The sequence below is a fragment of the Budorcas taxicolor genome, chromosome 11 (genome assembly GCF_023091745.1).
Source record: "Budorcas taxicolor isolate Tak-1 chromosome 11, Takin1.1, whole genome shotgun sequence".
In the NCBI taxonomy this organism is placed as follows: domain Eukaryota; kingdom Metazoa; phylum Chordata; class Mammalia; order Artiodactyla; family Bovidae; genus Budorcas; species Budorcas taxicolor.
In genome coordinates, this window is record NC_068920.1 from 133,879,822 (window position 1) to 133,904,069 (window position 24,248).

Consider the following 24,248-nt stretch of genomic DNA (forward strand, 5'->3'; position numbering starts at 1 on the left):
TTGATGCACTTCGGGTGGGGAGGATACTTCTCGAGCTGAAGGGACCTTAAGGGTCTTTAGGTCAGTGATCAAACCAAAAATGTGATGCTCAGCCATTCCTGTCCCATGCTGTTTATGATGGCCTCCCTTCTGAGTCTGGCTGGGGCTTGTCTCTTTCCAGGGAATCTGTCACTTCAGTCCTGCCCGCTAGGATTAACGTCACCCATCACACACTTCTGGGGAGGGGTTCTCAATCCTGGGCAAGGTCACAGGGGACTTGAAGTACCAGGTGGGTGGCAAGAGAAACTGGCAACTTCTGCACTAAATTACTTAGCACAGCAGGGCGGCTGACATCTGCTGAGCACAGTGAGGATGAGAAGACTTGATTTCTGTCCTCTGGGAACTCAAGAGTCAGGCTTGATGAAATCAGGTTATATAACCAGGAGCTTTGTGGCTGGAGTCAGGCGGAAATTGACAAGAGTTGGTGGCTTCTGTGATGGGGCTGAGCTCAATTTTGTGCCTCCCCCTCAGGAATGAACAAAGGAGGGGTCCTGGCTGGGGTCATTGGAGCCCGGAAACCACACTATGACATCTGGGGCAACACAGTCAATGTAGCCAGCAGGATGGAGTCCACAGGGGTCATGGGCAACATCCAGGTAAGTCCAGGGGACAGAATCAGAACAGTGCATGTGTTGCTGGGCACTGTGGCCTCTGTTCTGTGGGCCCAGAATGTTAAGCGGGTCGTGTTGCAGTCAAGAGCAAGAGTGGGACGAGCTTACTCAGTAGAAGGGAGGAAATATTTCAACTCTATTTGCAAAATGTAGGTTTAAGTTTTGGGTAAGAACATCCTGCCTGTTGGTGTGAACTAGCTGACATTTTGGGCCTCCAAGTGCTCCCCTCAAAACCACCTGATCTTTGTCACTGGGTCTGGCAGGAAAGCTCCACAAAAAAGGCAAAGAGGACAGAAAAGCAAGATACACGTTGCCAAACAAGGTGACCTATGGCTGACCTCCTAAGAGAGCAGGCAGGAAGGCTACCTTTAGGAGAGAGAAGAGCTGGGCACACCCACCCCCAATCTGTGCCCACGCTGAAGGGGACAGGAGGGGAGCCCTGCGGGCCTGAGTATGGGAACTGTGCTGGGTGCTGCCAAGCCCCTCAGCCCAGGCTCTCTCTCTAACCCCAGGCTCTCGGTTCTCCTCTACAGGTGGTGGAAGAAACCCAAGTCATCCTTCGAGAGTATGGCTTCCGCTTCGTGAGGAGAGGGCCCATCTTTGTGAAAGGGAAGGGGGAACTGCTAACCTTTTTCTTGAAGGGCCGAGACAAGCTGGCCACATTCCCTAACGGCGCCTCAATCACACTGCCTCACCAGGTAGTAGACAACTCCTGAATGGCCTCCAGCCCTACGAGAATCCAAAGGGGAGGGAGAGTTTATTTTGGGGAATCAAAGAAAGGCTTCGGGAAAGGTCATGTGACCAAGTCCCAACAACCCAGGCTGTTGAAGTGCACACTCTCATAGATTTTAGGTTTAAAAAATCTCCTTCAGCCTTCATTTGTCCGTGAACGTGCAAGCTCTGAGGGTGGCCATACTATTCCTCAGTGTGCCTCTAGCTTACCCAGGGAGTAGGGCTCATAGTCATGGTACTGGAACGTTCCTTCCAGAGCCCTAGTTCTTACCAGCCCTCTTCCACCCAGAGAGGCCATGGCCACTGTGAGTAGGAAGGGCTGCCAGAGGTGGAACAAGGCTACTGCCTCTGTGCCTGGCTGGGAGCACAGGCGGAGAAGCTCTGCTTTAGATGAGGGCCGCTCGCTGGGACCACTTGCTCCGCAGCTAGAACCTGGAAGCAGTGCTTTTCACGCTGAAGACCTGCTCGTCTGTGGTCCGAGTTAGGTGAAATGGCTCTTGTCCTGACAATCTTGAAAGGTTCTTCTGGAACCCCAGTCACCTTAGTCATGGGAGCAGAAAGTGCAATATTTCCTTTTACCTGGTGGGCGGGAGGGAGGGAGGGAAAGGGATTTTATTTCTGAAAGAAAAATATATAAACAGATCTTCTACATTTATATTTTTAACTTTCTGTTAAGAAAACACTCCAATATTGCCTTGCCTTTTGAGCTCTTGCTACAGTCGCCTTTGCTACTGCTTAAAGAGAGAATTTACAGGTATTGATAAAGAACAAGACTGTTTTATTAAAAGCTTTACTGAACTTCAATATGATCATTTGTGCCAATTCTGTTAACGGCCCTCATCTGAGAAGTGCTTTGCTCTCTCCCACACTCATTTGAAAAGACGCTGATGCTGGGAAAGATTGAGGGCAGGAGGAGAAGGGGATGACAGAGGATGAGATGGTTGGATGGTATCACCGACTCAACGGACATGGGTTTGGGTGGACCCTGGGAGTTGGTGATGGACAAGGAGGCCTGGTGTGCTGCGGTTCATGGGGTCGCAAAGAGTCGGACACGACTGAGCGACTGGACTGATCCTGATACACTGGTCCTTACCGTGTGCCGGGAAGGCAAGAACTTAAACTAACACCTCCCTCTCATTCTTAGGCTGCTTCCTTCTAGATGGTGGTCCAAGCTGGCTTGACCATCCCCCTGTGCTCCTCCCACAATTACCTGTGACACCCACACCTGCAGGTTGCTGCTTGGCCATCAGCTCTAGGACAGGACCGTTTTAGAATGAGGCCAGAATACAGCTCAGGGCTTTGGACAGTAAGGGTAGTGATGACTCCTATTTGTGACTTGGCAAGTGACAGGTTTTCACATCCATGCACTGGCCTTGCACACACTCCCAAGGCAAGGAACAAAAAAAGCCAGCAGAGCGGAGGCCATGGTTATGTGGAGAAGTGGTTCACTAACTGGACTAGGAGAGGATGAAGGCAATTGCATGGCCAGGGCCTGGAGCTTACAGAAAAGGGAAGAGATAAAGGAGAGGGGTCCACTTCCTCTGAATGATCAAGGTATGAGTAGACTTCTGATCATGAGCTGACTCAATAAATTCAGTGCTCTCCCAACCTGTTTTAGGAAATGACATTAGATACATGCAACTCCAATTACTCTATCCGTAGTACTCACACCACATTCTTTGTAAATCAGTGGCTGAGCATATTCCACTCCAAACCAAAGATTAACCACACTTCTCTTCTTAACTATATGATTCACGTCATATCATGAACCCTGAGAGTTCTAAGAACGTTCTTCTCAAAAGTCACAGACAGGAGAGTGAGACAAAGCTAGCTAAAGGTTTCATAAAAGCTACATAATTAAATGGTAATACTCCCTCTCTCACAAAATGCCTTCTGTAAAAAAATCTCATTTTCAGCTAAAACGTGTGATTAATATCTCAAAAAGAAGAGATGATTTTGAGCACTGGAGCAAGTGACCAGGCAATTTTGGAGACCTGTCCAAAAATGCCAGGGTCAATAGCCTGAAACTTGCCCTTGACCATCCTGATAAGGTGGGTGTCTGTTCTCACTCCAGGGATGGCCCCCAGGAAAGGAGTCTGAGCCTTTCAACAGTTTTCAGTTCCCAGGACCTTGCCCGCAAGTGTGGTCAGTACTTGTTTACTCACTTCTGATGTGTCCCCAAAGAAAATATTCTAGGAGACCAGGCTCATATCCAGCTTTTCTCCTTTTTTTGCAAATGAAGTAAACACCTGATGTAGGGGCTTCGTAAAAAACAGGTTTTCATGGGCTGCTCGCTGTTCTTCCCACATTCTGGGTAATGCTTCTGTCCCTGAAAAAAAAAAAAAAAAAAAGACAGGATCTGTCAATCTCACAGCGCTAATATTTTGGGACCAATGGAGCATCTTTTTTCGTTTTTGGTCTGGAGCTGAGACAGCCTTGCCCCTTACTGGTCCAGTGAAATTTTGAGACCAGAAACACAGACTCTGCCCAGAGAAATCTAAAAACCTATGATGTGAAACCTGCCTCTAAAAACATTTTATCCTTTTTCTCGTTACTGTCCATTGTGTTGCGTTTAAGAACAGAAGTCTCGGCCATCACTGAAAAATTCCCATTCAGAGACTGGTCTCTGCAGAGCTAAGGGTATGCCAACTTGTCACATCTATTTAGCTTCACAGTAAAGCGAGTCTCAGCTTTCGCCACCACAGTGACCCTATGATGCAACCTCATCACCAGTCTAAGAGGGGTTTCCAATGAAAACAAATCATAAGGTGGAAGAACTCTGGTGGTGGTGGACTGAGCAGAGGAGAAGAAAAAGTTGGATAATTATCTTTAATACTTAACAAAGAGGAGAGGAAAACTGACAGAAATAGGGCAGATATTCTTGGTATCTTACTGACTGTATTTTTCTGTTCACAGTACAGAAACAGAAGATAGTATCTCAACAGGACCAGCTGATATAGTCTCACTATTTCACTGTTTCAATCACGTGAATAACACAGAGCATATTATAATTTCTTCCTGGAGGCATCCTTCCTCTTACCTTGAGAAGTAACAGTGACATCAGTTGGAAGGGTTGTGGTGAGGTCCTTATACAGCAGTCTAGCACAGAAGGGGAAGGACTGACCTTCCGGCTTCACTTTGTAAGTAAATGACAGCAAGTTGCACAATGAGTTTCTCTGCAAGGGCCCCACAAGAAAGGCTGCAAAGTCACTCTAATTGGGATGGGGATCAAAAGAGACACAAAGTATACAACAGTTACAGCTCCAAGGCAGTAAGTGGCTATGATGCATCAAACATGTCTGCCAAAAACAGGGCCCATTAATTAAATCTCAGAAATAAATGAAGGATAGAGAAAGGCCTGAAAAAAGGACAAATGATAGAGATGTATAAGGTAATTAAGAGTTGGCAGCAGCCTAGAAGGCCTGTAAGAAGCACTTACTAAGTCAATGGCCAGAGGCTGGGGAGACACTATTTCTGCTAAGAACTCAAGGGACGTCACACGTTTGGCTGAAATGCTTCATGTCTACATTCACATGTCAGTATCTAACTGATAACCAGAAGCTTCAGTCATTCCAAATGCACAGAGAAATGCTAAGCTTGTAAGAGTCACTTATTTCCTGCTTGCATTCATTTCCTTTTTTTTCCCCCCCTTTTTACTGCAACCCTAGCTCAGTTACAACTCTAAGAATGTAAGGCTGAGCTTAGGTAAAGATGGACAGCTTTCCTCTATGGCATTTTCAGAAACCATTATTCTGCTTGCACCTATTCCCAAGGCTCAGCAAAGACAGCTGGCACAAAGCAGGTCATCTACTGGGCCTCCACTGAATTAAAAATAAAGCAACTGTACCCTACGACTTTGTGAGAGGAAGGAAGGGTCAAGTATAAAAGCCTGAGAATCACCATTCATGAGTAAATAATCACTTCACCAGTACCCATGCTCAACACCATCCAGAGTTTCAACAGAAGAGGAGGTGGAAAACAGCTTGTATGTAAATAAAAATGAGCATTAGGACGACAACAGTCAAACCTCTGGCTTGGAGTTATGAACTATTCTGAAGTACAAAAGAATATGTCCCTTTCTTTCAAGTCTATCTGGGCTCACAAAATGTTTTATAAGATCACAGATACCTGAAGTCGATCTGCCTGGTACTTCCTCCCCGAGTAAGCATTTAGGTATTCACAGAGAACAAACAGGAAGTGCTGAGTATTAGTCTGTAGGTATTTTGCAGATATCTCTTCTAGGGGAATGAAGACTGGCACCGAATGGTGATGTATCCAAAGTGGTTTCTCCGTGACAAGATCCACAAAGTAGGAATCCAGCAGGTTCCCCTCAAAAGCAGTGCTGATGCAGACACATACTCCTCGGCTGGTCAGCTTCCCGCTGATCCCTGGGACAAGTAAGACAGTGCCTTAAGGGACGTGAGGCAAAGGCTTCATCTGTGCATCCCACGCCCCTCAGCTCCACCCAGTACACACACCATGGGCTCAAATGCTCACTAAATGAATGTCTAGACTTTCTTCTGACTTTGACTCACTTTGAGTTTGTGTTCTAAAACCACAGAATGGTGGGGGGAAAAGAACATTCTAAGTTATCAAATTACTGAAGAAAAGATTTTGAAATTTTCTATTTACCTATGGCTCCTTTTTTCCCCAAATGTCAAGTAACTTACGGTAGTACCCAGGTCTTCTCACAATCCTCTTATGATACAGATAATAGGTAAGTAAGTCCTCATTTTAGTGGTGAAACAGAGACTTGAGGGGTTCAAACTATTTGAACAGTGGCATCAAGCAAACCAGCTGTAAAGGAAGTCCTGGCACACGGTCTAGCACATGTTGGATCACTACAATGAATTGTCTAAGCCAGTCACCAACCAATCGGCTGCTGCACAGAGGCCAACTTTGCAGGTAAAGCTGCCTATGAATGGCATGCCAGTTCTCCAAGTGTATGTTGGGGGTGGGGAGCAAAATTCAGTGTTAATGAAATAGGTCCAGGACTAATAATACATCTTGCCAACTATCTCACCAGACAGGAGACTCAGACTGAAACAGGTCAGAAAAAAATTATACCTGTAAAACGATATGCCTGTAGAATGGCTTTCATATTTTCCTGTTTTCTCTCCAAAATTTCTTGCTCACTAATCTCTAATGTTTGGTCAGGTTCTACATTGGCAGTAGATGCTTTAACCTGCAAGACATGTGGCAGATCAATCTGGGTACAGAGGCGTAATAAAAGTCCCATGCTCTCATCTACATGGGAAAAATGTACATGCAGAGAATTTGTTTTTATTATGTTATGAATCAAGAAATGCTACTGAGGCCAGCCAGCTGGTGCTATGAATTCACAGTAGAGGAAGAATCTTGTGGGTTATATACAGTACCAGGAATCAGAAGTAGAAACTGTGCCGGCCTGAAGAACATGGCTGCAGTATAGAGTCTTGTGAGAGGAGAAAGAAAAGGAGGTAAGGAAAGCCTAGGGTAAGGAAAAAACAGATGTAAAGAGGCAAAGCTGGTAAAGCTGGGTCAGACTGTGCAGGCTTTCAAGTGCCAGGATGACAAATACTGATTATAAGTCGCACACTGTGAGCTGCAATCCAGTAGATGCTATCAGACTAACTCCTGAGACAACTACACAAGCTGATGAAATACCAAAAAGAAATAAGCAATTATGCTAGTAAACAAACAGAAAATGGCCCGAAGGCCTCAGAGAACCACCAAAATAGCCAGACTGAAGACTAAAGATAAATGTGGAAGTTAGCTGGGTTTCCCCCTTCATAGTCTTGTTGATTTTTATTACACGGCATACAGGCTAAATAGAAAGCTGCAAGCTAGATTCTGCAGCAGTCTCCACAGTGCCAGGGCAACAGAAACTGGAGATTGAGGTTACCAGAGCAGACTTCCTATGGGCCAAGACAGAGAAATGGGAACCCAACAGGCTGCATGCCACTTGTCCTCCAGGCATAACAGAAAGAAGCTGGTGAAAATTAAAAAGCTAAGCAGACTGTGGAGGTCAGAGCCTGCCAAAGAAGACGGATCTTGACACATCTGTCCTAGCACACCCAAGCTTTCAAGTAAGGCCTCCACAAAGGACTACACTCTACGAATGAGGGCAAACCAGAAACAGACGACAGATGACCTCAGCTGGTTGATAGTGATGTGCCCATACACTATCTGCCTGTCAGAAAAAAGCTGAAATTCTTTCTGGAAGAAGACAGCATAGTTCAGAATCCCAATTTTTTTTAAACACTACCCATCATTGAATCAAAAAGAAAAATTACCAAGCATAGCAGGAAAGAGGAACACATGACTGAAAACCAGAAGGAAAAAGAAGACAACAGAAGCAGATCTGAGGGGATTCAGCTATTTGAGTTATTATCAGACATAATCATTAACACAGATTAAAGGATGGAAAATTCATACCAAAGGCCTGGAATCTATTAAAAAGAATCAGATGAAAATCCTGAATCCAAAAATACAGTAACAGAAATCAGGAATTCAATGGGTTTAAAAGCTGACCAGACACAAAAGAAAAGTGGAAAATAGTTATATTTTCATAGCTAGATTAAAACAGAGTAAAGATATAAGACAGATCACAATAAAAACAAAAACTCCACACATGGAAACTCCAGAAATAAAGAAAAAGAACAAGACAGATACATTACTTGAAGAGACAGATACTGGGCGAATTTTCCAAACAAATAAAAACTGCAAGTGATTAAGGCGTGCTATAACACAAAGCAGGATAAAGAAAGGAAACCAATCCTAGCTACATGATGATGTGAAACTGCTAAAACCCAAGGACAGAATCTTAAAAGCAGCCAGAGGAGAAAAGACACATTATATTCAAACAGTAAGACCTGAAAGAAACCATGGAACCAGAAGACAATGAACAAATGTATTTAAAGTGTGAAAGGAAATAAATTTCAACCTATAATCTGAATACCCAGCAAAAATACCCATTTAAACATGAAAAATATAGTGAAAGAAGGGTGCTTTCAGACAGACAAAAATAGAGAATTTTCATTTTCAGCAAACCAACACTGATAATAGAATCAAAAGGCGCTACTTAAACTGAAGAAAAATAATCCCAGATGAAAATATGGAAATGCAGTACTAAAGAGCACTGAAAAGGGTAAATAGGTATATAACTTTATAGGCACAATGACTGTACAATGAAGTGTTTCACAGAGTTTAATACATGTAGAATTTACATACAACAATAACATGAAAGGTTGCATGTGTGGGAAAGAAAAGATGTTAGGTTCTATAATTATCTATGAAGTGGTAAAGGTACTAATCTAAAGTATATTCTAGTAAGAAAAACAAGCCTGTTTTCTCAAGGATAATCACTAAAAAAATGCTAAAAGTCATATAATTAACAAGCTCATGGAAAAGCGGAATAATATCCAAAAAGTAGCAAGAAAGAAGAGAAAGAACAAAGAAAATAGTAACACGGTAGACGGAGCTCTAGATATACTGCGTTATATGCTTTAGTTGCTCAGCTGTGTCCAACTCTTTGCGACCCCATGGACTGCAGCCCGCCAGGCTTCTCTGTCCATGGGATTCTCCAGGCAAGAACACGAGTGGATTGCCATTCCCCTCACCAGAGGATCTTCCCAACCCAAGGATGGAACCCTAATCTCCTATATTGCAGGCAGATTCTTTACCGTTTGGGCTACAGGGAAGTTTTTCTAGATATGTTAGGAATCATTAAAAGTTCATAGACTAAAAAATTAGAAGACAAAGACAGCCAGGCTGGATTAAAACTAATTATATGCTGCTGCTGCTGGTAAGTCGATTCAGTCATGTCCGACTCTGTGCGACCCCACAGACGGCAGCCCATCAGGCTCCACCATCCCTGGGATTCTCCAGGCAAGAACACTGGAGTGGGTTGCCATTTCCTTCTCCAATGCATGAAAGTGAAAAGGGAAAATGAAGTCGCTCAGTCGTGTCCGACTCTTTGCGATCCCATGGACTGCAGCCTACCAGGCTCTGCCGTCCATGGGATTTTCCAGGCAAGAGTACTGGAGTGGGGTGCCATTGCCTTCTCCAACTATATGCTACTTACAAAAATAAGAACTGTCGAAGTTTTACTTGACAAAGTTGGTTTTAGGGCAAGAAGTTTAACTAAAATAAAAGGGAACACTGCATAATGATAAAGTCAAAGTTGCTCAGTCATTTCTGACTCTGCAACCCCATGGACTATACAATCCATGGAATTCTCCAGGTCTGAATACTGGAGTGGATAGCCATTCCCTTTTCCAGAGGATCTTCCCAAGCCAGGGATCGAACCCAGGTCTCCTGCATCGCAGGCGGATTCTTTACCAGGTGAGCCGCCAGGGAAGCCTAAGAATACTGGAGTAGGTAGCATATCCCTTCTCTAGCAGATCTTCCTGACCCAGGAATCAAACTGGAATCTCCAGCATTGCAGGCGGATTCTTTATCAACTGAGCTATCAGGGATAGCTGATAATGATAAAAGGTTGCTGCATAAAAATAAAAGGCTTACCAACCAGGAAGATAAAACAAAACTGAATGAAAGGGGAAAAAAATGTATAAATCCACAATCATAATGGGAGCTCAACACATTTATCCCAGTAACTAATAAGTTGACAAGTAAAATAGTGAAGAAATGAACATCACGATGAACACATTGGTCTATTTGATATATAGAGAGAATACAGTACCCAAAAATGTAAAATCCACATTTAATGAACATGGAACATTTATCAAAATTCACCACATGCTGGGTCATATTCTTCCATCATAATGGAATTAAGCTACATATCAATAACTAAAAAAATTACTAACAAATCCAATTTTTAGATATTACGCAATATACTTCTTAAACCGATGGGACAAAGGAGAGATCACAATGGAAATCAAAAATATTTTGAATTGAAATGATAATGAAAACATATCAAAACTTGCAAGATATAGCTAAAGCCATGTGCTATGAATATTTGTGTCCCTCAAATTTCATGCTGAAATCTAATGCCCAGTGTGATGGTATTTGGAGGTGGGGGCTTTGGGAGGTGATTAGGTCATAACTGGAGAGCCTTCATTAGTGTCCTTATAGTGTCTGGAATTAGTGTCCTTATAAATGAGATGCCAAAGAACTAGCTTGCCCCTTGTGCCATGTGATGTTACAGTGAGAAGACCACAATCAAAGCAGCAGTAAGGGGGACTCCCCTGGTGGTCCACTGGTTAAGAATCCACCTACCAATGCAGGGGATGCATGTTCAATCCCTGGTCTGGGTAGATCCCACATGCCACAGAGCAACTAAGCCCAAGTACCACAACTACCAAAGCCCATGCTCTGGAGCCCGCGTGCCATGACTACAAAAGAAGTCACCACAAGTCCGTGCACCGTAGCAACAAAGAGCCAGTGCAGCCAAAAATAAAAGATTCTTCTAAAAAGAGGCAATAAGTCCTCAGACGCTACATTTGCCAGTGTCATAATCCTAAACTTACCAGCATCTACAACTGTGAAAAATAAATATTTGTTGCTTATAAGCCATCTAGTTTACGTATTTTTGTTATTGTGGCCCATGTGGATTAAGACAGTATGCTTAGAGGGAAATTTATAACTTTAAACACATACAGAAGAAAAAAAAAAGACTTAAAAAACAATTAAGTATTCATCCCAAGAAACTAGAAGATATATGCCATGTTCAATGACTGGAAGGCACAATACTATAAAGATTTCAACTCTTTCCAAATGGATGTATAGATTTAGTGCAATTCTCATCAAAATTAAAGGAGGTTTCTTTTTGGAAACTGACAGCCAATTCCGAAATTTATGTGAAATTTGAGGGGACAAGAATGGCCAAGATAATTCTGAACAGTAAGACCTAAACTATAGGAATCAAAACTTTTCAGTAATAAACCTCTGGTACCTGCACAAAGACCAACAGACCAACGGAACAGAACAATCAAAGATGGGCCTGCAGCAGACCCAAAGATCCACTGCAATACCATGGGGAAAGAGTGACCTTCAAGTCGTGGTACTGAATGAACTGCATACCCATATGGAAAAAACCAGCAAGTGTCACCTTCAGGGATTTCCCTCATAGTCCAGTGGCTAGGCCTGTGCACTCCCAACGCACGGGTCCTGGGTTTGATCTCTGGTCAGGAACTAGATCCCATATGCTGCAACTGAGAGACTGCAAGCCACAACCACAGATCCAGAGTGCCATTAACTAAGACCTGGTGCAGCAAAATAAATAATGTTTTTAAAAAAGAACATTACTTCTACTTCACACCATGTTACACAAAAATCAATCCATAGGGACTATATTTCTGAAAGTAAAATAAAAACTTTCAGAAAGAAACATGAACATCTTCGTGTTCTTAAGTTAGGCAGATATTTATTCAAAGGAAACATGAAGTTAGATTCTTAAATCAAGCCTCATTAAAATGAAGATTTTCTCCTCATCACAAGATGTCACTGGAGAGTGAAAAGGCAAGTTAGTCTTTAAAAGAAGACTTAGAATACAGATACACAAGGTACTTCTAACCAAAATGTGTAAAAAATTCTACAATTTAATAAGAGATATACGACCCAATAAAAATTCTGCAAAAGTTCTGAAAAGTTCATTTCACAAGACTTTCAACTGTCCAAAAAAGGTATAAAATCATTAATTAAAAGAACTCAAATTAATTCACAGTGACTTACTATTACACTCTCACTAGAATGATAATTTTTTAAAACTGACAGTATCAAGTATTGGTAAAGATGCAAGACAATGGAAACCCTATATACTGTTGCTGGTAATGTAAAATCGGTACAATCAGTCTCAAATTCTGTTTGACAGTATTTACTAAAGATAATCTTTGTACCCTGTGACCCATCAATTCAACAGAAAAGTATGTATTTTTACATCAAAAGACAGCAACAAGAATACTGCATTATTCTTAATACCCACAAAGTGAAAGACCCAAATAACGTAAATGTCACCAACAGTTCAATAAGTAAATAAATTGCAGGATATTTTCTGAAATGGAATAATTATATAGCAATAAAAAAGAATGACCAGGGGACTTCTCTAGTGGTCTAGTGGCCAAGACTTTGCTCTCAATACAGGGGTCCCTGATTCGATTCCTGGTCAGGGAACTAGATCTCACATGCCACAGCTAAAAGATTCAGCACAACCAAATAAAATAAGTACATACATTGTTGCTGTTCAGTCGCTAAGAAGGACACAGCATGCACCAAAATGGATGAACCTCACAGAGAAATCAATCCGCAAAAGAAGAGAGACACAACAGAGTTCATACTTTTTTCATTTATATTATATAAAGCTCAGAAACAAGTAAAACCAGTGTATGATAACAGAAACCAGAATAGTGTTACCTTGAAGGAAATGACTAGGAGGATGGAGGAGGGAGACTTCTCAGGTACTGGTAATAGTCTACACCTTGATTTGTGTGGTACTTACCAGAGTGTGCTCATCTCTATAAAAGGATCTTCATAGATGTGTGCACTATATACACATATTTATCTATCTATATTAATATATAGATACATATTTTCTCTTTACTAAAAAAAAGAAAGGGAAGAGGGAGGAAGAGAAGAAATGAAGACAAGGAAGAGAAAGAGAAGAAAAAGAAGGCAGGCTGAGGAGGCTTGTTGACTTAGCAAGAAAACTTGTAATTTAATGAAAAATGTATTTTATGAACATTTTCTTGGCTGTGCAAAGTTTATTGGAAAATATAAACATTAGAAGAGAACCAACTAGCAGACTACTGCAATAATCACACCATCTAAAACCTGGTAAATATTAAGACCCATGTGTATAATGCACAAGCTATGGTAAGGAGGAGGTGCAGGAAGGGGACACAAAGACAATCTAAAGAATTGGACAGGTTTTACTAACTGGATCTGGGCTAGAGAGAAAGCTTAAAAGAGGGAAGAGTCAAGGTTTACTGTGAAGTTTCAAGTTGGGTGAAAGATGATTCTAGAAAGATGGTATTAATGACAAAAGTACTAATGACTCAAATCCGGCTGAAACTGAGGTGAGAGGCTCATGTCCATGAGGGCAGGTTAAGAGACTATTATGAATTCACCTGGCCCATCAGTAAGGCCTGCCAACTGTTAGATGATACTGGTATCAGCTGACTCTATAGGTGTGATTACTTGAGGAATCAAGGACTGAAATGCTCCAGTTAAGACCACAGGTAAAACATATTATTCAGATTTGTTTATCCCAGATCATGTTAGGTTTTTACACTCCAGGAAAGCCTGCCAATATCGATCACACTTCTACTCACTCTGGCTTGACGCTGTTTCACTTCAGCCCTCAGCTTATCTCGCAGACGTTTCAGTTCATGAATCCTGGCTTCAAGAGCCTGTGCGTTCTGAGGCTCTTCCAATTTTTTACGGGATTTGCTCACTTGTGTCTCTAGTCTTTCCAAGTGAGCTAAAACACCTGAGGGAAGTAAAAAGAACTTTCAAACAAAGTTAAGGATTTCTAAGTCCAGGAACAGGAAGCACTGCAGGGAAGAACAGACCGTGACCCTTTCCCCAGAACTTTGCGGTCAGTTAAATTGTAGACTACAACTGCCAACAATTTATAAAACAAGAGGAGCTGACAACAGAAGTCAATGGTCAGCAACCTCTTAGGCAGAACACTGACATACAAGTGGTTACTTACTAAGCCACTGTTCAAAAAGGGAATCATCTAAATATAGCTAATCTCAGTTATCTGTGATAATAGTGACCCAGAGGAAAACAGGGTCAGAAAAAGTTTTTTTTTTTTTAATTGGGTTTTACACACCTCTTCCCAAAGTGGTAATGTGTAACTGTTTGGATTTAGACATCCATAAAGACTTGAGTGAGTATTCTGAAGCCCTGAAAAGTATCAGGAGCATAGAACTATAAAGGCACACACTAAAAGGAACTGTCCACCAAAATTACTGGGCATTAGACAGTTCCACCAAAATTACTGGGCATTAAACAGGAAAACAAGCTCACCAACGGACAGAAACTCTGGCAATCTCACTTTCCAAGAGACTAAAGACCAATATAGTTAAGGTCCTAGTTTTAAAATGCTAATCAACTCCAGCAATGAAGCATCTGCGAACATTTCCTGCATATTAAGACACTTACACTAGATCCTTTACTTGCAAAGCATGTAAAGAATTGAAGCGTTTGTATCTCCTATACATTATGCATCTGCTAAATGCGTCAACGAAAAGCATCAAAACAATTACTTACCTAAGTTCCACAACCACCACCACAATATTATTTCCTCCATTTTTTCAGATGAAGCAATCAAGGCAGAGAAAAGTAAAATAACTTGCCCAAGGCCACAATGTTTATAATGACACTGCCAGACTCAAACCCAGGTCTAACCAACATCGGTCACTGCCTGGCAAGGCCCCTTCCACTGGAGTAATGCGGGAAATGGCCCCCCAAAAGTTCTGAGAAGAAAAGGCGGCTCACTGGCTAGAACTGCAGCTCTGAATACGAACATTTAGTATACTATTGCATGCAACCTACTGGTCGAAAAAGGGAAAAGAGCTTAGAAATAAAAGCCATTTTTCCTGCTCCAATGATCTCAGCTGCCTTTAAGTCTTCCGTGTTAGTTTTGTTCACCATCCTACTCCCAAACTTCGGGTTAGAGGAGAAACGGGCTTTCAGCCTGAGCATTATTTTGAGGAGCAGTAGTTAAATGTGAACCTTTGAATACCTCCGTGAGACTCGCCGTCTTGTCTTAAAGTATTTGCCAGCTCCATCTCCTCCTCAGATTTTCAAAGGCCTTCCTAGAAAAGTTGTCCATGCACCAGTAATTGAGTTATCCTTGCGGGCAAAAGAAAATGGCAAGAATGTATTCACACTCACGACAAACCCACAGGGCCAGCCCACACAACGCAGACACGCACCCCTGAGCCCCGACACCCCAAGCGTATTCGCTAGGACGCCCCTTCCCTGACCCGCCCTGCCCATCCCCAGGTGCGAGTCGGTGTCTACCTTCCGGTCCCTGTGCGCTGCCGCGGCACCACACCTCTGGATCCCCTCTCTGGGTTTCCTCGCACACGGAAGGGGCTGTTAAGAGGCCTCTCAGCCTTCCACCCTGGTCAGAGCCCCATCCGCCACTGGGTCTGGCTTTCCCTTTATTACCTTTCCTCTTGCTCACTCTAGCCAGGGCCAAGAATTCCCGCCATCCTCGGCTTCAAAATCAAGCCGAGTCCCAGCGTGCTTTGCGCTCCCGCCGTACAAAAACATGGCGGCGCTCAGGGCCCCTCCCTGATCCCGGCATGCACCGCGGGATAGGCCAGGCCTTTCAGCTGAGCAGGAAGATGGCGGCCTCTGGCGGAGAGCCGCAGATCCTAGTACAGTACTTGGTGTTACGAAAGGATCTATCACAGCCTCCGTTTTCCTGGCCAGCAGGCGCAGTGGTCGCACAGGCCTGTCACGCAGCCACCGCGGCCTTGCACCTTCACCGCGACCACCCGCACACAGCCGCTTACCTCCGTGAGCTAGAGCGCATGCGCAAGGTGGTCCTCGAGGTGAGGCACTAGGAAGAGGGGGTGGGACCTTGAGAACGTTGGGCCGGAAGTGGGTGTAGTTTTGAGTCCCGGCGCCTAACGTCACGGAGTGGGTGTGGCATTAGAGTGTGTGTGTGTGTGGGTGTGGCATTAGTGTGTGTGTATGTTGGCGGGGGGGTGGGCGCATAGCATCATGGGGTGGGTGTGGCGCGCGCGTGCGTGTGTGTGCGTGCGTGTGTGTGTGTGTGTGTGTGTGTGTGTGTGTGTGTGTGTGTGTGTGTGTGTGTGTGTGTGTGTGTGTGTGTGTGTGTGTGTGTGTGTGTGTGTGTGTGTGTGTGTGTGTGTGTGTGTGTGTGTGTGTGTGTGTGTGTGTGTGTGTGTGTGTGTGTGTGTGTGTGTGGAAACGGTTCTGGGGCTTGAGCTACTACCCGGCGAGCCTTACCTAGACGGGGCGGGGCCTGACGGTGTGAAGAGTGGACACCCGGCCGGTTATAAATGCTTTCCGCGCCCCTCCGGTCTCACCTGCGTCCCTCTTAAATAGATGCCTGTGAGGGCGGAGGGGTTTCTACCTGTCTTTCTACCTGAGTGCTGTGCTGGCCTTTTAATGGCTGTGCCGAAAAGTACAGTCCTTATCCCTCTCCAGAAAACCGATCCAGAAGGGTAGGGACTCAGGGTTCCTTATTGCAAGTGAAATCAAACTGAAGCATTTACCTGGGTCTGACCCCAAAATTTGAAAATAAATGTGAATCCTAGTGTGATTTGAACCTAGCATCAGAGGTAAGGTTCTTTTTACAGGTGGCCAAACAGATCTTACCTTACCTTCTGTCAATTCTGCCTCTAGAAATGTATCTTAAGAAAATAACAAGATGCACCCGAAGAGCTTTGCACAAAGATACACATAGGGACGTTTTATAATAGTAAAAAATGTCGAAATCATTAAATTTCCAATACGATGAGTTGGCTAAACTTCGGCCCTGATAATGGATTATTATGAAACTAGTCTAAGTCGTATTTTTGAAGTACATTTAGCTGGCGTGGAAGAGTGCTCATGACGTGGTGCTCATTGAACTATATTCTACATACAAAATGATCCAGATTATGAAAGGAAAAACTAAGTAAATACATCCAAATATTAAATAGTGGAATTTTGTTTTTTTTAGTAATGCTTCTCTCTCTCTGTTTTTACTTTTCTACATTAAGCACATATTTTATAATGAAAAAATGATTGCTTTCATTTTAAAGCAGCTTTCTTCTCATAAAATTTATCTTAATAACTGAGGTGGAGGGTTGGGATAATTCCTTCTTGGCCAGCTGGCAAAAGCATTATTTTTCAAGAGAAAACTTGCTGTTGAGTGTTGAAACATCAAATAGTAACCTGCAGGGAGAAGTCCTGAGAATCTGTAAGGAAGAAAAGAAATAGATAGTCTTTCCTTTGGATTCTTTTTATAGGACTTTTATAGGAAGACTTCAAGAAATCATGTGGTTTGGACATCTCCCTCTCTCTTGCTTTTAGCAGATAAAATATTTACCCCTTTTCTCAGATGAGACATCTGAAGCCCAGAGATTAAGTGACTCCTCTGAATTTAAAAGACATGTCATGAGTCTCTTGTTAGCTGTGACTCAAGAAAGGGACTTAGGAATCACCACTGATTAAATAAAGGTGCTCCTGTAGCCACAAAGACCAATAAGATAGAAGACAATGCCATGATTAATTCCATTCACTGAGAGCTTGCTGTGTTCCAGACACAGATCTGAGCCTAATTTCACTGAATCTCATTACTACTAGGAAGCATTATCATCCCATTTTACAGGGGGGAAACAAAGATTCAGCTAAGCCACGCAACTTACCAGAGATCACACAACGAGTAAGGGGTGCAAAGTTAAAGTGTTAGTTGCTCAGTTGTGTCCAACTCTTTGTGACCCCATGGACTGTAGCTCACCAGGTTCCTCTGTCCATGGAATTCTCTGGGCAAGAATACTGGAGTGGGCAGCCATTCTCTTCTCCAGGAGATCTTCTCAACCCAGGGATCAAACTCAGGTCTCCTGCATTGCAGGCAGATTCTTTACCATCTGAGCCACCAGAGAAGCCCAGTAAGTGGTAGAGCAAGGGTTTAAACTCACTCTAAGTTTACTATGCTGCTCCTGGTGCTGAAGAAGGAAGGAAGGGAAGTCAATGCATTCTTCAGCATGCCCAAAGGACTCAATAGATTAAGAGTAGCAACCCCAGCATCCTCTACTTTGATAAGACAAACCTCTAGTTATCTTAGTGGCTTCTGCCTTTCTAGGCTATATATATATATATATATATATATATATACACACACACACACACACACCCCTTATGCAACATAACACACTAACGATCTTTATTTTCTGAGTGATAGCTTTACTATTTCCTGTAATGGGATTCGTATAAGATGATGAGAAACAATTTCAGAAGGACACTAAAGAATCATTTGCCCACCATTGAGTTAACAAGGGGGAACTATCCCAGCAGTAAGAAAATCCTTCTTGGTGTGTGTGGACTGGGACGGAAGTAGGAGGGAGGTGGAAGTGATGTGATTTTAGAAAGCCTTCCAGTAGTCAACTGTTAATGCCAGAGCTGGCTGTGGAATTAGTGATGGCTGTTTAGTCACCAGAACTAGAAAATGCATACAGCATAATTACTGACAGCGCATTCCCTCAGCATCTCAGGAGGGGAGAGAAAAAGCTCCATTTTATACATAGGAATATTAAACCTTACCCCACTCCCACCCCTTCAGAGAGTGAATGGCAAATGGAGTGATGAAGCTGTTGCTTCTGGAGACATTCTCTACAGCGCCTTGTTTGGTAGAGCTGTTACTCCACTTTCAGTTAAGAGGAGTCCCCCTTCATACTTTTTTTTTGCTTTTGCTTTTTGTCACTTCCTAAGTGGGCTTTTCAGCCTGTGTTCTGCTTTCAGGCCCCGGATGAGACCACCTTAAAGTTGCTGGCAGAGACGCTGCAACAGAAGAACATTGACCACAAGCTGTGGATGGAGCAGCCAGAGAACATCCCCACTTGCATTGCGCTCCGTCCCTACCCCAAGGAAGAAGTGAGCCAGTATTTGAAGAAGTTCCGATTGTTCAAATGACTGACGTTATCCATTGCTTTGTATGTTTGAGTATCAGCTGGATCCAGAAACTACATGCCGTCCATCCCTAAGCACCACGTACTCCTTTCAATGACAATTCCCTCTTCCTTTTAAATTATGGTAGTTTTTATTTTTTCTTGGCTGTGCCACATAGCTTGTGGGATCTTAGTTCCCCAACCAGGGATTGAACCCACACTCTTGGCAGTGCAGAATCCTAACCACTGGACTGCCAGAGAATCCCCAAATTATGACAGTTTCTTGAAAGTCAAACACATGTTCATATTAAAGTTGTCATTAATAAGTATTTCCTCTTACTTTTAATTAATAAGTTCAGATGGGGAAGGTAGGTGAGTAGCATTATCATCTGTGGGTCATTGCTCAAATAGAAGATTTGGTTAGACTTCTATATAGGGTCAAGGAAATGCCCTTACTTTTTTTGTTAGAATTAATATAGTTCTTTCAATCACCCAGGTTTAAAACTTAGCCTTTAAAGTCCTTATCTCTTACTCATTTTCAGTTCTTATAATCGTTGAATCTAGGACATCATCAGATTTAAGATACACAGTGATTTTTACCTGTTGTTAAGAAAGGAGAAATGCTGCCAGTTGAGACATACAGTTAACTGAAAGATGTATTCCAGTTTCAAAGATAAAAAATTTATTTAGTAAAACATGCCCTCTTTGTGACCCCATAGACTGTAGGCCACCAGGCTCCTCTGTCCATGGGATTCTCCAGGCAAGAATACTGGAGTGTGTTGCCATTTCCTACTCCAGGGGATCTTCCCAACCCAGGGATGGAACCTGGGTCTTCCGCATCACAGGCAGATGCTTTACCCTCTGAGCCACGAGGAAGCCAAGAAAGGAGAAATGCTGCTAGTTGAGACATACAATTAACTGAAAGATGTAGTCCATTTTCAAAGATATAAAAACTATTTAGTAAAATATGCCAAGTACCACATCTATTTTCTTATAGCTTCCGGTGCCACCGCCCTGAATCGGGCTCTCGTCTTCCTCGTGGGTGTCCCACTGGTCTGCCCACCTAGTGTATCCTGGTTACAAGGCAGCAGATGTTCTGCCACCAGGTTTTTGTAGATCACTGAGCACCCCTGTCAGTACAGGGTCCTACTTGCCCATGGAATAAAGGCAGGATTCCTTAGATCAGCCCTCAGGCCCTCTGTATTTGTATTTCCTAACTAACTTTTTAGGTGAATCTTCAATTCCCTTGTTCAAACTTGATGCATCAGTAAAGACACTCCAGTTGCTTCCCTCCAGTCTCTGGCCCGGGAGTCGAATGTTAGGACTCTCCTCCTCCCTTGCCTGCCTCTGGACGTAAGCTGTTTCTGGCTCAAGTGCTGCCACCTTCTCAGAGCCTGACCCAGCCACAAACGATAGCACTCATCTCTGAATGTCTATATAATATAGACAGTGCTTAAAAATAGGCAGGGTCAGGGCCATAAGGGAGGACTGGCCTTGAACAGGGAGAGAGAGAAAACTTTTGAGACTAGAGGACAGGGAGTGGGGGAAAAGTATGAATATATATAAGTTTATAGTGGAAGAAATACCTGTTGACTTAATTTTCTTCTATGAAGTGGGAAGCATATAGTCTTCCAGAACAGTGAATAAACTGAGCACCTTATTACATGGCATAACATAGTGGTTAAAGCTCAGACTCTAGTGTCAAACAGCCTGAGTCAAATCCTGACTTTCATACATTTCAGCTGTGTGAACTTGGGCAAATCACTCAACTTCCCTGAGCCTAGGCCCTTCATCTGTAAAACAGAGATTTACAGGAGTGCTATGTGGATTAAACGTGTCAGTGTGTACAAATCCTGTGGAACAATGCCAGGGCACTCAGTGCCAGCACCTGAGTGTAAAAATGTAAGACACAGCCCTCAAGAAGCTTTCAGTCACGTAAGCCAGTTGTCTAACTCCTTTTCTGGAAGTGATGCCATCCACTCCCTGCTATTTCCATTTAAGACAATTAGGTAAGTGTTTCCAAATGATACTGAATTTTTAAAAAATCTATATATTTTAAAAATTCAAATTCTGCAGTAAGACAGTGGTACAGTCAGAGAGAGATGAGTGTCTATACAGCTGGGAGATAACAGCTCAGGCAAATGCCTAAAGCAGCTCCCAAGGGAAGAAAGGACAGGCACTCAAGTGAGAGTAAGACAGTAGCAGGGAAGCAGCAGCTTTCCTTAGAATCAGCTAAGCTTATTATCTGAACTCAATCAGAGTTTCTCAAAGTGTAGTCCCTAAATCAGCATCATTTGGGTACTGGTTAGAAATATAAATCCCAGGGCCCTACCCCAGACCTACTGAACTGGAAACTCTGGTATTATCTAGAAGCAGGCTGGTCCCAAGAGGCAGCCAACCTAAAATGTGTACGATGAATGTGTGTGATTTTAAGTCAACACATATGATAGTGTATGATGTGCTTACAGGAAGGAGGCAGGAGGGAGAGCAAGAATCTGGCACTAATTACACTATGTGGCCTTGCACAGCAAGTTTACAAATAAATTTTTCTCCAATAGGGCAAGGTTGTGTTGGTAGACCTAGAAAAGGCGCAAGTCCTTGACAAGGATCTATGCTTTGGTGAGTTTCTTAGACGTGAAAAACATCTGATTATGAACAAAGTGCTTCCATCGTGCTAATCAATTTTACAATTCTGTGATGCAGGTTGTCTTGTCTCAAGGTTACTGATTCAGAAAGGCTTAGACTTGCCCAAGATCAAAGTCAGTGGCAGGATTGGGGTTGAAAACCAGGTGTTTCATCAGTCCAGTTTTCTCTTAACCTCTTATAGCTGGTTACTCATTTGATTTTCAGCCATGTAGATACTAATTGAGAGTGGTTTGAAAAGGGGTCATGAGTAGTTCGAGCGCTAGGAAGCTGTATCTTCCATTTTAAATTGGTTAAATGACATTCCAGATTATAAATCAGCCTCCTGTGACTGTGAGCTGTGACTCTGTACCTTAGGGATCAATTATCAGTGGAGGAGCTGACAAAATTCAGCTTGTGAACGTGTACAGCTGAGGATCAGTGCCTAGGTCATTGCTTCCCACGGGGCCAGCAGAATGCAGAGGGCTCCCCCACAGGGGCATGTTACAGTCACCTCTTATTGTTTAATCAACATATCTTCCCCACAGATTCTGAGATGCCACCCTAGGGGTGTGCACTGCTTCCTGATTGAGAACTGTGGCAATAATGAACCACTGTTGCTGACAAGAAGCTGTTAGTATGGAAAAATGGCTGAAAACCACTGCCCTCGGCTACCTTGGCCTCACAAGTTTTAGCCATCCTCTGAGGTCAAGTCAGCACAGCCCCAGCTTCTCCTCTACTTTGAGATCCAGATATGGAAGGTCTTAAATGCTGGCCTATGCCTAAGTTTTAGCTTTGGGGGCGTTGCAAGGGCCAAAAAAGTGGCACCCAATTTCTTAACCTAGGTCTTTGAGAAATAAGATAAAAAGCAGATGAAGGAAAAAAAAATATTTTTACTATCAATAGGTTAGACAATAGAGCTTTATGTGACCCCTGAATGGGCTTGCTACTCTCCTGTCTGAAGGGAAAGCAGATACCGAAGTTTCTGCTTCTGGTCAAGGGGAGAAGTAAAGAGAGAATAATAAATCCCCCACATTCAACCTGTCAAACTTTGACTAGTTCCACCCAAATGAGAAACATGGACCAAAAGCAGTCATCCACCAACTGAGCTATTCATTCACCCTGCACCAGGAAGAGCAAGGGGTGGAACAGCAGACTCCATATGAACATTATGTTTATTAAACTCACTGTACAAAGAGAGAAGTGGGGAAAAGGCATTCCACCTTCTCCCCAACACTGTATGTAAGGAATTCGGAAGAAGAACTAATGATCCAATAGGAAGACTGTTCCGACAACAGGTTCAAGATGGATTTGCTTGGAATGGGGAGGCAAGTTGGGACATAACATAGACGACGTATAAAATCAGGCACAAGACTGATGATGTAGTGGCAAAAGGAAAACTGAGCCATAAGAAACGTGGTGTTATTTCCTTATAGTACAAATGGAGAGAGCAAGGCAGGTGACAGTCCCAGAAGACTTGAGATTGCAGCTGAACCCTGCTATTTAATGGCTATGCAATTTGGCTTCTGTTTCCTGAATCTGTGAAAAATTCCTAATGGGCATTAAACAATCAACTTAAATTTAAGGACCAACTAAAACAATACCCCACAAAAGCACTCTATCACCACACAATTTAGTGTGCCATTTAATGCAATGTTATAATCAATTTTTCTCATTTTATTGCATTATGGAGATGTCAGATCAAGACCTTACACTGGGCTACGACCTGTAGGACAATAATAGCAGTGTGCATAGGTATCCCTGACTTGCTATCATTGACTATAATGGGAATGCTTTTAAACTTTCAATGTTAGGTATGTTGATTTGTTGAAAGTTTCAGCAAATCCTTTGCATTAGATTAAGGATGCTCCTTTCTGCCACTGCTTAGCCAAATTAAAAAAAAAAAATTCATATGTTTTTTAAAAATCAACCACTTTTTTTTTCCATTTACTGAGATGATCATTTTTTTTTTCATTGTTACCATGGTGACTTGCAGTGCAAGATCTCAAATACCGAACCATCTCTGTCCTTGGAATAAACCCTACTTTGGCATGATGATTTAGTATGAGGGAGATGGCCTAGTTAAGACACGTGGGTTCCAGTTAGCTTTCTGTCTCATGGCTTTAAAAACTAATCAAATGATGACCTCCAAATCTGTATCTTCAGCCCCAGCTACTCCCCTAAATTTCAGCCCCCTCTGTATCCTATAGGTTAGACAGCTCCTCTGGGATGTCTAATAGGAATCTCAAACTTATCATGGCAGAAAATATACTTGCCTCTTTTCCCCCATCCCTGTTAATGGAAAGTCGATCCTTCCAGTTGTGTAGGCCAGAAACCCTGGAGTTGTTTTCGATTCTTCTGTCATTCCACATCTGATAAGTTGGCAAATACTGTTGTCTCTACTTTCAAAATACATCCAGAACCTGACCACTTCTCACAATTTCCACTGCTACGATTCATCTTAGCAGACGAAGATGGTCCAAGCCATCTTCTCTCACCTGTACTACTGCAGTAGGCTCCTACAGGTCTATCTGCTTCTGCATTTGCCTTCACCACAACTATTCTCAACACAAAATCCCAAGTGATCCTTCCAAGACCCAAGTAAGATCACGTAATTCCCCTGCTTAAGATCCTCCAGTGGCTGGTCATCTCAGGGTCAAAGCCAAAG

At 42.9% G+C, this 24,248-nt stretch overlaps 3 protein-coding genes across 3 annotated transcripts in view; 2 read left to right on the top strand and 1 right to left on the bottom strand.

The window, feature by feature from the left end:
* Window positions 1–1,956, top strand: part of ADCY3 (adenylate cyclase 3) — an 87,274-nt gene extending 85,318 nt beyond the window's left edge. The window contains exons 20-21 of the mRNA XM_052649699.1: window positions 511–635; window positions 1,184–1,956. Coding sequence (XP_052505659.1) covers window positions 511–635; window positions 1,184–1,366 — 308 coding nt within the window. The 3' untranslated portion in view covers window positions 1,367–1,956. The remainder of the gene's footprint in view (window positions 1–510; window positions 636–1,183) is intronic.
* On the bottom strand, window positions 571–15,926 carry CENPO (centromere protein O). Its single transcript, XM_052649700.1, has 8 exons — window positions 15,854–15,926; window positions 15,073–15,182; window positions 13,652–13,809; window positions 6,450–6,567; window positions 5,511–5,770; window positions 4,423–4,594; window positions 3,548–3,711; window positions 571–1,961 (listed from the first exon to the last, which is right to left on the bottom strand). Exons 2-7 carry the CDS (start codon window positions 15,116–15,118, stop codon window positions 3,575–3,577), a joined length of 891 nt encoding a protein of 296 aa, XP_052505660.1. The 5' UTR covers window positions 15,119–15,182; window positions 15,854–15,926; the 3' UTR covers window positions 571–1,961; window positions 3,548–3,574.
* Window positions 15,641–19,287, top strand: PTRHD1 (peptidyl-tRNA hydrolase domain containing 1). The gene is made up of 2 exons (XM_052649701.1): window positions 15,641–15,892; window positions 18,813–19,287. The coding sequence occupies exons 1-2, from the start codon at window positions 15,641–15,643 to the stop codon at window positions 18,981–18,983; spliced, it is 423 nt and encodes a 140-aa protein (XP_052505661.1). The 3' UTR covers window positions 18,984–19,287.
* The last annotated feature ends 4,961 nt before the right edge of the window (window positions 19,288–24,248 follow it).

Excerpts from the sequence above, each read along its gene's own strand:
- CENPO (XM_052649700.1), bottom strand. The coding sequence starts at position 15,118 with ATGGAGCTGGCAAATACTTTAAGACAAGACGGCGAGTCTCACGGAG. Across the intron at positions 6,568-13,651 it reads TGAAACAGCGTCAAGCCAGA|GTTAAAGCATCTACTGCCAA; the intron begins GTGAGTAGAAGT and ends CATGTCTTGCAG. Across the intron at positions 4,595-5,510 it reads ACCAGGCAGATCGACTTCAG|AGTGACTTTGCAGCCTTTCT; the intron begins GTATCTGTGATC and ends CATCCCAATTAG.
- PTRHD1 (XM_052649701.1), top strand. The coding sequence starts at position 15,641 with ATGCACCGCGGGATAGGCCAGGCCTTTCAGCTGAGCAGGAAGATGGCG. Across the intron at positions 15,893-18,812 it reads TGCGCAAGGTGGTCCTCGAG|GCCCCGGATGAGACCACCTT; the intron begins GTGAGGCACTAG and ends TTCTGCTTTCAG.